Source organism: Phoenix dactylifera, chromosome 4 (genome assembly GCF_009389715.1).
Source record: "Phoenix dactylifera cultivar Barhee BC4 chromosome 4, palm_55x_up_171113_PBpolish2nd_filt_p, whole genome shotgun sequence".
NCBI classification, from domain to species: Eukaryota; Viridiplantae; Streptophyta; class Magnoliopsida; order Arecales; family Arecaceae; genus Phoenix; species Phoenix dactylifera.
Genome location: NC_052395.1, coordinates 11,754,081 through 11,772,687, shown reverse-complemented (window position 1 = coordinate 11,772,687; position 18,607 = coordinate 11,754,081). Strand labels below are relative to the sequence as shown.

Sequence of the window (18,607 nt, the reverse complement as noted above, 5' to 3'; positions counted from 1 at the left end):
GGAATAGCTTTACAAGCCAAGTATATATTTAGAAAGGCAAATGAGGCTTTAAATTGAGTGGCTGCTTATGTGACCAGCCAATTCGATGGCACTATGTAGCCCAAGGAGGAAGAGTTATCTCAGGCACTCCGTGACATTTTGTTTTCTGACTTTATTTAGTGTATTTGAAACCGTGTTGTATAAAACACCCGCTTTAAAAAAAATCTTTGACATAATAAAAAAATAATTTATTATTAAAAAAATTAGCCGATTCAATCTATAGCTCACCTGTAGACCAGACTAATAATATCGAGCCACATCATTTAATTTTCTACTAAATAAAACATATATAAAAAAAGGGAACTTGCTTAGCGGTCCATTTATTGACCAAACTTTAACATTAAATCCCTATTGACCAATTGTTTAACAACCGGTCCATATATATTTCAACATTGCTTTATGGGACGAAAATGCCCCCGCCTCTCCCATTCCCACCGAAGAAGGAGAAGAAAAAGGCAACCGCCGGCCACGGCCCGCCCCTCTCGAGCCTCCTCCCGCGCCTGCCGCCGGCCATGGCCCGCCCTCTCCCGCGCCCGCTGCCCCCTTCCACACCGCCGGAAATGCCACCGCCCCCACGGTGGGGAGGTGCCGAAGAAGAGGAGCCGCTGGCCAGTCGCGGCTGCCACAGGCGCCACCGGCTGCAACTCGCCCCTCCGGTGGCCCCCTCCTGTGGCCGCCACCGTCCGGCCCCCTTCCGTAGCTGCCGGCCTCGCGAGAAGAGAAGGAGAAGGGAAGAAAAGAAGAAAAAAAGAAAAGCAAAAAAAGAAAACAAAAGAAAAAGAAGAAAAGAAAATAAAATAAAAATAAAGTTAACTGTATTTCTAGACAAGTTAACTGTATTCACAGACCTGGGGTCGACCCCTGCTCACCTGGAGTCAACCCCTTAACAGCACGAGTCGACCCCTGCTCACCTGGAGTCGACTCTCTCAGGCTTTCCTAGACAAGTTAACTGTATTCCTAGACAAGTTAATTGTGTTCCTGGACAAGTTAACTGTGTTCCCAAATAACTTAACTGTGTTCCTAGACAAGTTAACTATGTTCACAGACAACTTAACTGTGTTCCTAGACAACTGTATTCCTAGACAAATTAACTGTGTTCCTAGACAAGTTAATTATGTTCCTAGACAAGTTAACTGTGTTCCTAGACAAGTTAACTGTGTTCCTAAACAACTTAACTATTTTTCTAGACAATTGTATTCCTAGACAAGTTAACTGTGTTCACAAACAACTTAACTGTGTTTCTAGACAACTGTGTTCCTAGACAAGTTAATTGTGTTTCTAGACAAGTTAATTGTGTTCATAGACAACTTAACTGTATTCACAGACAAGTTGACTATGTTCACAGATAAGTTAACTGTGTTCACAGACCTGGGGTCGACCCCTGCTCACCTGGAGTGTAATAACCCCAAAATATTTTTTTTATATAAAAAAAGGATAGAATAGTCCTTTAAAATTGATATGAGGGGTAAAATTGGAAGGAATCAAAAGTTAATGGCATAACGGTAGATATGTTGAAGTGTTAGGGGCAAAATGGGAATTTTTGGTGTGTGATGTGACTTAATTAGGAGGGTTTGGTGGCTCAGACGTGAAACAGAGAGGAGAGGGAGTTCTCAGGCGACAGAGAGGAAGAAAAAAGAAGAAGAGGAAAGAAAAGGAAGAAAGGAAGAGGAAGAAGAAGAAGAAAAAGAAAGGGAAAGGAATCTCGGTTGCACTTCCAGCTGAAGGGAAAAGTGTAGATCTCCTTCCCCTCTACGCAAGGACCTCGATTTCCAAAAAGAAAAAGGTAAATGTCCATCCCTATCTAGTCTTTTGATAACATTAGGCTTTACAAAGGGTGAATATAGTCTAGAGGGGTCGGATAAGGGTTGTAGAGGCAGTTAAAAGAGGAAGAATCGGATTTTGACAAATTTTTCCGGCACTACGGAAAAACTGTGTCGAAGTCCCAACTTCGGCGAATTATTTAGGGGGTCAAACGACCTCCGATAGCAATGCATGTTACCTCTTTGGAATCCCCTATGAGTGTAGAATGTTAGGTAAAAATTTCATCAAATCTGGAGTTTGGAAAGTGGATCAAACCCGGGATGAAGTAACCGGCTGTCGGTCCGGGTTACTGTTCATCCGGGTGGAAAATAAGGGATTTCATGCTATAATAGAGTATTAAGCCTAGATCAAGCTAAAAGGGACCTTGTACTCATGCAAGGAAATCCCTAGTATACATAAATGATGAGTTAATTAATAGAAAAAAGAAAAAAAAGAAAGAAAAGAAAAGATTTAGGGAACGGGGGAGTTGAATCAATTAAAGTTCCCTATATTATAATTGGCACGTAGATTATGACCTTGATACAAGACTAAATGTATTGTAAATGCATGTATCAGTTGGGCAAGAAGCTAGGGAACAAGAGGAAGAAGTTCCCCACTGCCAGCTGTAGATTTTTGGAGGCGTATCAGGGCTGTGCCAGATTGACAGGTGAGTGGGAGTCATGTACTTTGCACCATGAGCATCCTTAATTCATTTTCATGAATGTCGCCAAGTGTGAATTGATTCCACTTGAGCATATTGATTGATATTGTAGTAGATTCCTCTATAATCTTGATTCTCCATGCTTGATTATTCTGTACATGCATTTGAGGGAACATTGAGAGGAATTATGAGGGGTTGATGAGTAATCAAATTGATTCCGAATTGTGAAATAACTTCTTTTGTAAATTGATTTCATTTCCTCTATTTCAAAGACTTGTGAGTGGTAGCTTTGATTATACTCCTTTATGAGTAATTAAATTGGATCTGAATTGTGAAATGACTTCTTTTGTAAATTGATTTCATTTCCTCTATTTCAAAGACTTGTAGAGCCCTTCTCATGGTATATTGAGTTGCATTGTACTCCCGTGATTCCTCACTCCCAACCCTGATGTTAGTTATAATTGGGTCGTGGCCGAGTGAGTGGTAGTCTTGATTATGCTCCTTTTTAGTAGAGTATTGGGAGGGTGCATTATGACATTTATGCATGGCTTGGCAGTATCTGCAGGACACCTATAGTCGATGGGGTTGAACATCGGCCTTTGTGCACATAGTAGCCTTCTGGGTGGGCGGAGCCCAGTCCCTTCCTAGGGGGGGACACGGCCCTAGGCGTAGGATCGGCCGGTCCTACGACTTATATTCTGCTTGCCGCCGGGCATAGTAAGACCCCGCGAGGTGCAGTATGGCTTTCCGCGGATGTAGAATTCCCGCGAGGTGCCGTTTAGTATGTAGATGTGAGATGGATTTCTGTTCTGGATACTGGCCGGCATTTACATGATTAGTGTGATGTCTTATCCTACATATGCATGTGACAGTAAGGAGTTGTTGCTGGTTCGCCTGGGGCGTAAAACCCACCTCCCGACAGCTGTCTAGTGATGATTTCAGCATATTGACACCTGATTTGTATGTTCCAGCATTATGATCTGTTGAGCATATTCATGAGTAGCATATATGTTTGCTTGATTATTCCATATATGCTTCAGATGAGTTGATATTGATTGAGGTGATATTGATGATTTATTCCATATTCTCTATGTTGAGTTCATGTTCATGTTGTTATTGATCTTGAGATTTCATCTCGAGCCATGATTATATTTGTCTCATGTGCATAGTACTCTCTACTCCACTCACTGAGTATTTATATACTCACTCCCCAGTTTGGTGTTTTTGATTGCAGGGCAGGTATTGTATAGAGAGGAGCAGGATTAGTGGTTGCCTGCTAGCTGTGCCGCTCCATAGTATAGTATAATATAATGTAGATAGAGGTTTATACCTTTTGGTGTATTATAAACCTTCTATTGTATATAGTGCATAGTTACAGTCATAGATCCTGTTGTGGATATGGGTTTGACCATGGATGGATTAGGAAGCAGGTATATATATATATATGTGCAGATGAGTTATATGCCTGAGATGATGTATTGATATATATTGTCCAGGTTCATTATGTGACAGATTATGTGATTGTTGCTCTGACAGGTAGTGTTGTTGTATGTATTGAGATAATCCTGACAGGTCACTATAGAAAAAGTGATCATTTTGTGCATGTATCATGCCAAATTTTTCAAGATTTATTGATGATTGATAGGTAGTAGGGTTCTACGTGGTGGCTGGTGGCCTTATGCCTACCCGCACCCTAGGACCGTCGCGGCGGCCCGCCGGGAACGGGGCGGGGGTCGTGACAAAGCTTGGTATCAGAGCAAAGGTTAAACAAGAGTCCTGTCAGAGCAATAGGATGAGTCAGGATTAAGTATAGGATTATACTATGGAGCATAGGATTTTTCTGTATGTTATTTTATGAGTCATTTACAACTCAGTAAAATATATCATGACTCAGTGTGTAACGACCATCCTCTCTTTTTGACTTTTTTAGAGAGATATAAAGAATACCTCCAAGGAGAGGACCTGCTCGTCCTGGAAGGAGGATGGAGCCAGATATAGCATTGGATGCGGGTTCTGCACATGTCGAGCCCCAAAGAGAAAAACCTCCTCCTGCTGATAGACGGAGGGTTGATGATCAAGGAGATGTAGGAAGTAGAGATGCATTGATGGAACAGTTACTGGCGGAGAATCAGGCTCTGAGGGAGCAAATTGCTCGGGGGAAATCTCCTGCCCCGTCAGTAGTATCCATCCCACCTCCTGTACCTGTGCCAAGAAGTTTGGCCAGGCGGGCTCTAGATGATGAGGGGATTACTGTACAGGAATTTCTTAGGCTCAGAACCCCGGAGTTTAAAGGGGAAGAAGGTGAAGATCCTCAGAGATTTCTGGAGGAGACTGAAAAGATGATACGGAGACTGTCCTGTTCTGATGCAAGAGCTATAGAACTTGTAGGGCTTACAATGAAGGAAGATGCCTGGGGCTGGTACCAGAGGCACGTGGAGGACAGATTGTACAGTAGGAATCCTCCAACCTGGGAAGAGTTCAGACAAGCAGTGATGGATGAGTTCTTGTCTCCAGCTGAGAGGCAGAATCGGGCTCTTCAGTTTGAGAGGCTGAAGCAGATGCCCGGAATGAGCGTATCTGAGTACGCTCGTGAGTTCACTAGATTGGGGAAGTATGCTCCTTACATCATCCCCACTGAAGCTGCCAGGATAGAAAGATTCAGGCGAGGTCTGATTTTCCCGCTTTATAATGCAGTACTGGCAGTAGAGGTCCCCACTTTGTCTAGGCTGATAGATAAAGCAAAACACTGGGAGACCAGAAATAAAGAGGAAAGAGCTGAAAGAGAACAGAGAAAAATGAGTATGGGAAAAGGGCAAAGCAGTAGAGATAGATCTGAGGGAGTAGATCTCTCGGAGGGCCCGACGGAGCTGTCTGTACGCTCAGCTCCACCTACCCCACGTAAGAGGAAATGGAGGGAAAGAGGTCAATCACAAGATACTTTTCTACCATCAATACCTCGTCCTCCGGTCACTATGGCCAGAACTGAATCCAAGTTCCAATCATGGCCAGTGTGTGGCATATGTGGGAAGCAGCACCCTGGCAGATGCAGAATGGGTCAGGGAGTGTGCTACAGATGTGGACAGCCGGGTCATTTTGTCAGAGAATGCCCGCAGGGTGCCACCCAGCAGTTTGTGTCTTTGGCATCCTATCCTTCTGTGCAGATGGACAGGCCTAGTAGTAGGGAGCCTGTAGGCAGAGGCAGAGGTCAAGCACAAACATCACAGCAGAGTGCTGGACCATCTCAACTGTCAGCTCCAGTAGGCAGAGGGCAAGGAAGGGTGTTCACGGTAAATCCACAGGAGGCACGGGCATCAAATGCAGCTGTGACAGGTATGCTCCTCATTGATAAGATTAAAGCTAGAGTGTTATTTGATTCTGGAGCTACCCATTCATTTGTGTCCCCTTATTTTGCTAAAAAGTTAGCTAAGGATAAGATATTGATGCATATTCTCTTAGCTATTAGTACACTTGTAGGGGATAGTATAAAAGCGAAGTATGTGTATCCTACCTGTGTGGTAGAGATAGAAGGTAAAACACTTCTAATTGATTTGATTTCCAATACCACACCGAGCAGAATATGAAAAGCAGATACACTCACCCCTTTGAGTAATCAGGTAATTTACTCTTTTAAATTCGAGGACGAATTTTATATAAGGGGGGAGGATGTAATAACCCCAAAATATTTTTTTTATATAAAAAAAGGATAGAATAGTCCTTTAAAATTGATATGAGGGGTAAAATTGGAAGGAATCAAAAGTTAATGGCATAACGGTAGATATGTTGAAGTGTTAGGGGCAAAATGGGAATTTTTGGTGTGTGATGTGACTTAATTAGGAGGGTTTGGTGGCTCAGACGTGAAACAGAGAGGAGAGGGAGTTCTCAGGCGACAGAGAGGAAGAAAAAAGAAGAAGAGGAAAGAAAAGGAAGAAAGGAAGAGGAAGAAGAAGAAGAAAAAGAAAGGGAAAGGAATCTCGGTTGCACTTCCAGCTGAAGGGAAAAGTGTAGATCTCCTTCCCCTCTACGCAAGGACCTCGATTTCCAAAAAGAAAAAGGTAAATGTCCATCCCTATCTAGTCTTTTGATAACATTAGGCTTTACAAAGGGTGAATATAGTCTAGAGGGGTCGGATAAGGGTTGTAGAGGCGGTTAAAAGAGGAAGAATCGGATTTTGACAAATTTTTCCGGCACTACGGAAAAACTGTGTCGAAGTCCCAACTTCGGCGAATTATTTAGGGGGTCAAACGACCTCCGATAGCAATGCATGTTACCTCTTTGGAATCCCCTATGAGTGTAGAATGTTAGGTAAAAATTTCATCAAATCTGGAGTTTGGAAAGTGGATCAAACCCGGGATGAAGTAACCGGCTGTCGGTCCGGGTTACTGTTCATCCGGGTGGAAAATAAGGGATTTCATGCTATAATAGAGTATTAAGCCTAGATCAAGCTAAAAGGGACCTTGTACTCATGCAAGGGAATCCCTAGTATACATAAATGATGAGTTAATTAATAGAAAAAAGAAAAAAAAGAAAGAAAAGAAAAGATTTAGGGAACGGGGGAGTTGAATCAATTAAAGTTCCCTATATTATAATTGGCACGTAGATTATGACCTTGATACAAGACTAAATGTATTGTAAATGCATGTATCAGTTGGGCAAGAAGCTAGGGAACAAGAGGAAGAAGTTCCCCACTGCCAGCTGTAGATTTTTGGAGGCGTATCAGGGCTGTGCCAGATTGACAGGTGAGTGGGAGTCATGTACTTTGCACCATGAGCATCCTTAATTCATTTTCATGAATGTCGCCAAGTGTGAATTGATTCCACTTGAGCATATTGATTGATATTGTAGTAGATTCCTCTATAATCTTGATTCTCCATGCTTGATTATTCTGTACATGCATTTGAGGGAACATTGAGAGGAATTATGAGGGGTTGATGAGTAATCAAATTGATTCCGAATTGTGAAATAACTTCTTTTGTAAATTGATTTCATTTCCTCTATTTCAAAGACTTGTGAGTGGTAGCTTTGATTATACTCCTTTATGAGTAATTAAATTGGATCTGAATTGTGAAATGACTTCTTTTGTAAATTGATTTCATTTCCTCTATTTCAAAGACTTGTAGAGCCCTTCTCATGGTATATTGAGTTGCATTGTACTCCCGTGATTCCTCACTCCCAACCCTGATGTTAGTTATAATTGGGTCGTGGTCGAGTGAGTGGTAGTCTTGATTATGCTCCTTTTTAGTAGAGTATTGGGAGGGTGCATTATGGCATTTATGCATGGCTTGGCAGTATCTGCAGGACACCTATAGTCGATGGGGTTGAACATCGGCCTTTGTGCACATAGTAGCCTTCTGGGTGGGCAGAGCCCAGTCCCTTCCTAGGGGGGACACGGCCCTAGGCGTAGGATCGGCCGGTCCTACGACTTATATTCTGCTTGCCGCCGGGCATAGTAAGACCCCGCGAGGTGCAGTATGGCTTTCCGCGGATGTAGAATTCCCGCGAGGTGCCGTTTAGTATGTAGATGTGAGATGGATTTCTGTTCTGGATACTGGCCGGCATTTACATGATTAGTGTGATGTCTTATCCTACATATGCATGTGACAGTAAGGAGTTGTTGCTGGTTCGCCTGGGGCGTAAAACCCACCTCCCGACAGCTGTCTAGTGATGATTTCAGCATATTGACACCTGATTTGTATGTTCCAGCATTATGATCTGTTGAGCATATTCATGAGTAGCATATATGTTTGCTTGATTATTCCATATATGCTTCAGATGAGTTGATATTGATTGAGGTGATATTGATGATTTATTCCATATTCTCTATGTTGAGTTCATGTTCATGTTGTTATTGATCTTGAGATTTCATCTCGAGCCATGATTATATTTGTCTCATGTGCATAGTACTCTCTACTCCACTCACTGAGTATTTATATACTCACTCCCCAGTTTGGTGTTTTTGATTGCAGGGCAGGTATTGTATAGAGAGGAGCAGGATTAGTGGTTGCCTGCTAGCTGTGCCGCTCCATAGTATAGTATAATATAATGTAGATAGAGGTTTATACCTTTTGGTGTATTATAAACCTTCTATTGTATATAGTGCATAGTTACAGCCATAGATCCTGTTGTGGATATGGGTTTGACTATGGATGGATTAGGAAGCAGGTATATATATATATGTGTGCAGATGAGTTATATGCCTGAGATGATGTATTGATATATATTGTCCAGGTTCATTATGTGACAGATTATGTGATTGCTGCTCTGACAGGTAGTGTTGTTGTATGTATTGAGATAATCCTGACAGGTCACTATAGAAAAAGTGATCATTTTGTGCATGTATCATGCCAAATTTTTCAAGATTTATTGATGATTGATAGGTAGTAGGGTTCTACGTGGTGGCTGGTGGCCTTATGCCTACCCGCACCCTAGGACCGTCGCGGCGGCCCGCCGGGAACGGGGCGGGGGTCGTGACATGGAGTCACCCCTTAACAGCACGAGTCAACTCTCTCAGGCTTTCCAGAGAGCTGTTTTTTTGCCTGATTTCAGGGGTCAACTCCAGCTCTTCAAAGGTCGACCCCAGCTCTTCAAGGCTTGACCCCAGCTCAGCATGAGTATACAACAATTTTCTAATAACACTTAATCATGTGCACAGTTCTATTTACTGTGTTCGCAGACAAAATAATTGTGTTTCGATATAAATAACTATGTGCACAGTCGAAATAATTGTATTCTGTTGTAGAATAAGTGTGTTCCGGGATGATTTAACTGTGTTCCAAGCTTATTTAACTGTATGCTATGCTAGATTAAGTGTATTCCAAACTTATTTAACTGTGTTCCAAGCTTATTTAACTTTATTTTTATTTTTTTCTTTTTTTTCTTTTTTTTTCTTTTTTTTTCTTCTCTTCTTCTCTTCTTCTTCTTTCTTCTTTCTTCTCCTCCCGCAAGCCGGCGGCACACAGTTAAGTTGTCTGCGAACACAGTTAACAGGACTGTGCACACAGTTAAGTGTTCTTAAAAAATTATTGTAGAAGTGGGCAAGTCGATCCAAGATTCTCACGAGTCGATCCCAGCAGAGCAGGAGTCGACCCCAGTTCAAACCTTTTCTTTTCTTTTTCTTTTTTTTTCTTCTCTTCTTCCCTTCTTCTTCTTTCTTCTCCTCTCGCGAACTGGCGACGCCGGAAGGGGGCCGGGCCATGGCGGCTGCAGGAGGGGGCCGGGCCACCGTCGGTGGCGGCTGGCCACCGTCAGTCGCGGCTAGCCAACGGAGAACTCCTCTCCTCCCGCGAGGGCGGCGGCGCCGGAAAGGGGCTGGGCCGCGGCGGACGCCAGAGGAGGGCGGGTTGTGGCCGGCAACAGTTGCAAGACGTGAGAGGGCGCTCTTCTTCCTCTTCTTCGGCACCTTCCCACTGTGGGGGCGAGGGCGGAGGCATTCCCGGCGGCGCGGCCGCGGGAGGGGGCTCGGGAGGAGGCGAGCCGGGGCCGGCGGCGGCCGTGGGAGGGGGCAGGCCGCGGTCGGCGGCCGCCGCGGCTGGGAGATTACAGTTTGGAAAATCTCTGAAATTCTTCTTCTTCGGAAGGATGGGAGATCATGAGGGAAGGAGCATTTTCGGTACCTTATTTTAAAATAAAAGGACCTCAGGGACCGAGAATTACAGTTTGGAAAGTCTCTAGACCAGATGTTTTAGATTTAATTAACAAGGACTTTTTGTTGCAGTAGAGTCTTTAGAGGGATGGAAAAGTAATTTCTTCGTGCCCAACACCCCCCCCCCCCCCCCCCCCCCCCCCCCACAAAACAAAAAAAAAGCAACAAAACACATTCCTTTGTGCTAATTCTTTCTGTTCTGATCACAGCATTGCATTGTATCTTTATAACCATCTACAGCACCCGTGCTGCCGAAAAAGAGACTCTTAATACTTTTAAGAAGTAATAGCATTTCATAGTCAGCAACACAGATCAGTAACCATCTGTTCGGCCCATTAAACTTCCTAAATGAGTCAATGGCAAGTGAAACCTCGTGCTCTGCTTATGTGCTCATGGTTGAACTGACAAGTCGATAAGAATCTCTGTCACAGCGTTCGAAATAACATTAACAGCAATCTTGAAGGGACAAAATTTCATGGTTCTGCTACATGTTTGTCCATTATTTCTATAGGAAAAACACAGAGCTTACATCCAGCATGAAGATAAGAGAAGACTGACATTAGAGTACTGTCTACAGTAGCAACGAGGAGTTGCAACATTTATTCTCAAATAAGGGAAGGTTATGCAGATAGACTAGCATCCTATTAGCAATGATCCACACCCAAACAAAGTGTCCAAATTATTCAGGTACGTACAATCACATCCCTCTTCTATAATACAGTACTGGAGAAGCGACACCTGCTAAGTTTTCTGAAGGATGCTTATTAGACCTTTGTTTTTAGATCTTGCAGTCCGCCAGCCAAATTTGCTGGTACTGCTACATCCATCATCTTTGGGTAAGCCAAGTTCAGATCTGGACACGAAAAGGAAAAGACATTCAACTTACAGTTCAAGAAGATAGATGCTAAAATAGTTCAAAATTATAACAATGAATTTATATCGGTCCAGAACAATATGATTACTTACTTTCCATGATACTCTTGAATGTTTCCTAAAAAAATACAAGGAATAGTCAGTAACAATTAACACTGCCTGGAAAAAGAACTGCATTCACTATGTATAATGAGTATAATACTGCAGTAGGATACAGATACAAGATAGAAATAGCCTATTTTCCCATTTGAAAAATCATAGACACATGAATCCAGTTTCAGTTGCCAGAACAGTACCATTCAATATCCACAATAACCAGACAAGGCATCCCTTAGATTGGAATTATTCAACGAAGTTGTCATAAATACAAAAAAAAAATGTCTACAGTAACGAAAGAAATACAAACAAAATCCAGTACTTACCTCATCCTTAGTTAGCCGAGGATTGTAGAGCATCTCCTCTCCAACTGTAGTAACCTGAATGTCAAAAGAGTATGCTTATGATACCATTAATGATGAAGGTAGAAGTCAAAGCTGTTGCCGGTGAGATTTTGTTCTGCTGATTGGCACCTCTCTCCTCAGTGCTTGCACTTGGGAGAGGTTCCAAGTTCCACTAAGAAAGGTGGCACTCTCACTGATATTTACACAAACAATAAAACAGTAAAGAAGGGCCAAAAATTTTACTTACAGTGAACCCTTTATAGTCATGAGCAGGATATAACAGAGTATCATCCGGCAAAGTAAATATCTGAGTATGTGTAAGAAAATAAATTAGTACATCTATGTTATAAGTTCAACCTTTATCTAAAATTAGTCAGCACATATCAGATACTTGCCTGTGAATGCACTGATTGGTAGAGCTGATGCGAACTTCCTCCCTGTAAATCATACCAATGCACAAGTGGGTTTTTTTTTTCAACACAGAAAAAAAAGAAACTGATGAGTGAATACACCTGACTTGCACTAACCCTTAAACTAGATTATTTTCTTCCACAAGTGGTCTCCCACTTTATACATATACTTGAGTTGATGATTTTAACGAGAAATATCGAGTATTCAAAATTTTCCTAGCTTCTACTAGCAGTATCAAGAATTATTTTTAAGTTTCATTCATCTAAATACTGCTTCCTGGCATTAACATAAGCACCCTGCGCTCTGGAATCTTACAATCTCTGCAGTAAGGTGACCTGGCTTGTAAGCCTTCCAGCCATTTGCCCAAACCTCTGTGTTGATGTCCCTTGGACCAACTCCTAGTTACTTTCCTACCAAATACACATAAATTAATAAAATACATAAAATAATTTATAAACCAAATAAAACAAAAGAAGACTCTTCGACGCCTGACTTTGTTTACCACTCTATGGACCGAAAAGATGCTCCCACTTCAGTACGTCAATCTGAGATTTGATGATCAGGTCAATAGTTGGGAAAAAATTGAAATGAGATTCGTGGACAATCAAGTAATTAGCATTTAAATTATTTATTCACTTTGTGATCGGAGGTGACTAGAACATATGTATGAACATGATCAGATTATTTCCACTCAAGGTTTGCCGCATACAAAGTCTAATGTTTGCAGCACACAAAAATGTCCATCCTTGAGAGAATTGTTGGTTCCACCCGGTTATACCACTTGGCTTCAACATAACATTTTGAGAAGTAAGCTGACGGGCTTCACATAATTAATCTACAATTATCCTGTGCAGTTGCCATAGTATAGAGTATGTTAAAATTTTCGGGTAGTGAACAGTGGACGACCTATACAGCTTGACATTTTGTAGGCAAAGTAGTAACACTTTTAGTATTTTAGAAAATAAGGAAGATATTCAATTATGATACCTGAAAATCTGTCCTTCCACAGCCACGTATCAGCAAGGCATCACCAGTAAAAGCCATTCTTGGATGCGGCTGATCAGATTCATCTCCTGTTACATAAGTAACACAGCCCACAGTATGACCTGGTGTAGCACGGACCTGCAAAATTTGAAGTGTTCAGAAACAAAGCATGTGAAGATACATGACATAATCTAAAATTAGCTGATCAAATTCATTCGTGCATTATTCTCCAATTATGCTAATTCACAACTATGTCCTCTGACAAAGATCATCATCAAGAACAAAAACTTTTCCTCAAATGACTCACTAGCTGGCATGGAACATGGACAGCAAAAAAGAAAAAAAAAAGTTATTTGGTGGTTGTCCTACATAAAAACAAACAACAATAATTTATGTTTTTGTGTACAGAATTCTGAAGAGAAAAATTATCCCTTAGCAGTAACTAAGATAAATGATGACAAAAGAATTTTGTCTTTTTTTCATTTTGGTTGGAAGAGATTTAATGACTAAATTTTTGAATATGAAAAAAGAAAATACATGTTAAATTAAGAATAACAAGACATATTAATAAAATAGCAACAAGATCTGTGGTTTTCTTAGACCTCCATAATCACTTCAAGAAGATTAATCAACTTGATTTTAAACCTCAAATATTTTCTCCTTCAATTAACTATACACTACAAACTCTTGACTTGGGAAACTGAACAAGACTCTGTGAGAAAGGAAAACACAATCCAACCTCAGGTCTCAAAAGCAAACGAAACTAAATAAGGTTCTAGAAAAACCAAACTAAGATACATGTGGAAATGTTTATTAGTCTCTTCAGTGCTTACCCGCACTCATGACCTTCCTACTCCAACATGTACCCTAAAGCATCATCTAACTTCATGTTTTTAGATGTAAAATTCAAGACACTAGTGACATATTCAGACTTCTGCTAGCATATCAAATTATCAACTCTCTTAACAATCTTTCTCCCTGAGTCAGAGTGGCAATTCATCTATGGTCAATCAATTTTTCTCATGGAAAACCCTTGAGGCATTAAACATGAAAGCACATAAGGTTCTCAAAAAAGTAGAGTATCTTGCAGCTCTGTGTTTGGCAGTGTTGCCAAATGTAGAAGTGTACAGTTTTGAGTATATATGTGTGTGTGTGGATTTTAAGCATTGCATTCGATCCAACCATAAATCAGCCCCTGGTGTGGTGTCAAACTCATAACGAGCATGATCTTTTAGTAATTGTCCCTCTAAATCCTGCAGGTATTTGCATTGGCTCCAGGCTACCAGCACTTGCTCCTCAAGTTTCCTGATAATCAGAACTGTTCGCGTCCAATAGGCCTCTGTATTTTCTTATATTACAACTCGAGAGATTGCCTTTGCAAATGCACACTATCCTCCTGCTATCAACCTAATCATCATTTTAAAATAATAAAATTCACAATTTCATTTGGTTATTGCACGGTCAAACAAAATGGATCAACATATATGCCTGCATGCAGTCAGAACATTTAATATGCCAGCACTAAAAGAAAATGCTTTACAATCATAATAAGAAATAGCCAGAAGCTTGTACATGAACACGTTGTCCATATATCCCACTTAATTATAACTATATGATGATATTAGCTTTTTCATAGGATTACCAGTGCCCAATGAGCAAACAAAAACACTGAAAATGAGTAATTTCTGTATTGTGCTCACTTGAGCAATGAGAAAATATTACAATCGATCGTACCTCCAGGAAAAGATTGCCGAAATATATTTTATCATCATGTCCAACCAAAAGATCTGCTTTTGCATTGCTAGCTTTGGAAATCACAGACTTCACACCTTGCATCTTACCCTGCAAGGAATAATTCCCATATATACATAAAGCTCTAATCCCATGAACTTCGTTAATTTATTTGATTGCAAATGGATGATTCAATTTATTTGCCAAGCAAACAATTAAATCGATTGAGAAAGAAGACATAACTAACCTTTATCATGCCTGTTCCAGTGACATGATCTGCATGGACATGAGTACTCACGGCATATATGAGCTTCAAGCCCAATTCTTTGATAAGAGTCAGATCTCGGTTCACAGTTTTGTCCACCGGATCAACTAACTATCAGAAAAGGAAAAACCAGTGATAGTTGAGCAAATATATACTCCACCATTAAAATTGAAAGAGAACCCATCCACCATTACTTGAAATGCATAGCTTGACATTGTAGTAATGTACATATAGAAATTGGCGTGTCGCGGCTAAATTAAACCCGAGAAAGAAAGCATCAAACGCTCCGCATGAATGGTTGAAAACCAAATGAATGTGTGAAGGAATTAAGCGATTCTAAAGAGATGGAAGACGGGCGGCCTCACCACGGCAGGCTTGTCGGGGTGGCCGAGATCGGCGAGAAGGTAGGTATAGGTGGAGGAGTCCTTCTCGAAGAGCTGGCGGAAGAGGAGCCTCGGAGCCTCCGCGACGTTGTTGTAGGCCGCCATTGTTCCCGATCGCGGCGTCGAGCCAAAGAGGGAAAGAAGTGGGGTTGTTTTAGTGGAGGAGGAGAAGGGAAAGGACGGAGGGCGGCGAGAGTGGCGGAGGAGGAGGAGGAGGTGATGGAATCGAAGCTGAGGCATTCTCAGCTACGGAGTTTTATATAGAGGAAGGAGCGAGGGAAAGAGGCTTCCCTCTTCTTTAGATAGAAGTATCATCGTATCAAAACAACGGCGATTTCGTTTCCTTCGGAATATTCTTTTAAAAAAAAAAGAACAGGAGGATGTTGGAAGCGAAGGGATAGGCGTTTGAGGATTGGATGAGGCTGGCGGGAGGACGGCGATCGACTTAAGGAATCTGTGGGCTTGAGGTGGTTTTTGGCCCCCTGCTTCCACTGAGGCTGTAGGTAGCCCATACATATTATATTTATCTCCCATGCTCAAATATTTATTCATATTCCGTTGGATTTGAATACGAAAATAAATTTGAATAGGGAGTGCAAAATTTACTTTTATCCCTATTTGTGTTGATTTTTTTTTCTTCAGAGTTGTGCATAGATTAGAGAACTAACCCAAGTAAGCATAACTTGAATTATTATTATTATTATTATTATTATTATTATTATTGATAAAAATGGTAATTCATATAGAACTCGAATTTTTTTTCAAAGTCACGTGAGTCAAGGCGGGTCGAAACAAGATCCCAATTTGAATTTCTGATTGAATCTGAATTTGTATTATTTTTGACCAAATCGATCTAACCCATGTATTATTCAAGTTTAGTTTGGGTTGACAAAAAAATTCAAATCAATCTAACCCATGTATTATTCAAGTTTAGTTTAGGTTGACAAAAAAAAGATCAAATCCTATCTAACTCAGCCCAACTACCCAAATTATATAAAATTCGTTCTCTTTTCACTGTATCTTTCCAAACATTAGATGAATCTTATTTATCTAACCCTCTTTGTTCATCTCAACAATCCCATCTCCTCTCACATACTTTCACTTGATTTTAATTTATTATTTATTAGATTTATTTATGATATTCTTGTAGACACGGATAATAAAAACTCGTGTTTAAGTTGGCTTTCATAGTTTGATAACTTTATATTCAATTATAAAAATATTACAATTTATAGCTATAAATTTGATTTTATCATAAATCTGACCCAACTTACTCCTGCTAAAATTCAAACCTTTCAGATTAGATTTGGATCATAATTGGCATCGACATGATTTGATTGACCTATTGGGTCTAAATACTTTTTCTATAGTCCTAACTTGAGCTAACTCGGTCAACCAACAAATTGGGTCCGAATCCGTAATCAAGACTCAAGCATAACACTTGATCGGGTCACAGTCCAAGATACCCCATTTGAGCCCGAGCCATTTGCTACCTAGATTTCATATGTTAGCATATATTTATACGCATCCGTCATCAATATATTTACAAATCTTTTGTTATTATAAAATAACCTGATATTCTAGAATTTTGAAACAATTAAAATGCAAGGTACTCTCATTTTGATGGAGGATCAATTTTATGAAATAATTATTATTATTAATTTTAATGGAACCTAAATGCCGCATAAAAAAATAAAAAATGACCAAACCAGCCTTAAGGGATATGACATCCATTTAGAGAAGAGAACAACTGTGAAGTGCAATGCATCGAAACTTGATCTTGATGAATTATCAAAAATGTGTCATATGCCAAAAAAATAATAATATAGATCTCTTAAGCAAGTGGATACTTTTAAAATTTTCTGCTGGAAGAACTAACATTAAGAGTTTTATCATGAAGCACTCATGTTCTAATACAAATAAGGAGATCTCCCAGACGACTGTATATAATTATTCTGGTACCAAACGCTCGACTACAATTGCTCCTTGATTTCATCCAACATGCTGATTTCTAGACGTCTTTCTGCACGCAGTAATTAAGTGCGGAACTTTACCTTGACGAGCTCTTCATATCCCACCTTTGCTCGCGACGTGGTTTGGTTGGATGTCTATCCTTTTTCACAATCTCCCATCCCCATCTCTCTCTCCCCTCAAAAGGCCGCCGCCATACGATGAATTAACATTAGGATTGGCTACGAGGAGCCAAAGCGGATGGACGCAAACCGGTCGCAAGAAGTAGACGAAACTAGAAGCAAACCAACAATGACATGAGCCTTGGGGCCGGCGCACCCTAAAATTGACCGTTGTTGAGGCAGAGTTATAGGCAGTTTGAAAGGATATCTTCTATACGAAGCATATTCTTGGAGCCGATAGGATGTGTCTTGAGAAGGATTCCTCCTCGGTGGTTGACTGGATCTGTGGTATGGATACGTATGGGGATGACCCTCCATTGATTGGTGAGATACATCGGCTGACCAGTGAGTTTACCTTTTTTCAGGCAGCTCATGTATTGTTTCAGGAGGCGAACAGAGCAGTAGGTTGGGTCGCCTCATTTATAGCTCGCCACTTCGGAGAGTTCATCTGGACGCCATTGGCAGTTTTACCACTTTTTCTGTATCTTTTACTTTCGTTTGACCTAACAGGTTGTACTCACGTTAGAGCTATATAAAATATCGTTTTTAATTCAAAAAAATAAATAAATAATAATAATACCAACGAAGTATATCCACCTTAGAACCCAACAAAGCGATCAGCACGAAGTCTCCGCCATGCCATCGTGCATCTCTTTTTCAAGGCATCCCAGCGGCCACGCAAAACAAAACGTTACGTTTTAATGACAACGCTACCTGGCTTCTAGTTGGATCCCTTGTGAGTTGAGTTGGTGGGAGATTTACACAAGCATCATGACTTCGGCACCAGAAATAATTGGGTCCACCGGTTGGCGCATGATCTGACGTGATTACGTTGGGAGGGGTCCATATTTAGAGACTAGTAATTAGTACTGATTGCGAGATGGGTAGGACTTTTTTGTACTAAGGTACGATATTATGTGCATGGTTGGTACTAGGGTACGATACTCGACAGGTACTATCACCGGGCTCAAGTCATGCTCGTGAATGAAAGCATACATACGACAAGTTGGCTATGGCTGTCATTTGAAACATGAATAAATCTTCCTCGTGCCCCAAAAGAATAAACCATATTATCGTATTATAGATTGAGAACTAATTGCCTGGGGTGATTTGATTCTGGACCTACTGCTGAACTTTTGGATAACATTTCTTTCTCTCTCTTTCTTCGTGATGATCTTGGGATTCTAATAAAATATACGCGTATATGCCAGATTGAGTTTGGAGGCTAGTGTTCTTTTTTTTTTTTAAG

At 40.8% G+C, this 18,607-nt stretch overlaps 1 protein-coding gene across 1 annotated transcript; it reads right to left on the bottom strand.

Annotated features, from left to right (window-relative positions):
• Positions 1 to 10,579: 10,579 nt before the first annotated feature.
• LOC103697046 (persulfide dioxygenase ETHE1 homolog, mitochondrial-like) lies at positions 10,580 to 15,704 on the bottom strand. The gene is made up of 9 exons (XM_008778813.4): positions 15,209 to 15,704; positions 14,826 to 14,954; positions 14,582 to 14,689; positions 12,851 to 12,985; positions 11,848 to 11,889; positions 11,700 to 11,759; positions 11,435 to 11,488; positions 11,106 to 11,130; positions 10,580 to 10,992 (listed from the first exon to the last, which is right to left on the bottom strand). Exons 1-9 carry the CDS (start codon positions 15,464 to 15,466, stop codon positions 10,904 to 10,906), a joined length of 900 nt encoding a protein of 299 aa, XP_008777035.1. The 5' UTR covers positions 15,467 to 15,704; the 3' UTR covers positions 10,580 to 10,903.
• Positions 15,705 to 18,607: the final 2,903 nt, after the last annotated feature.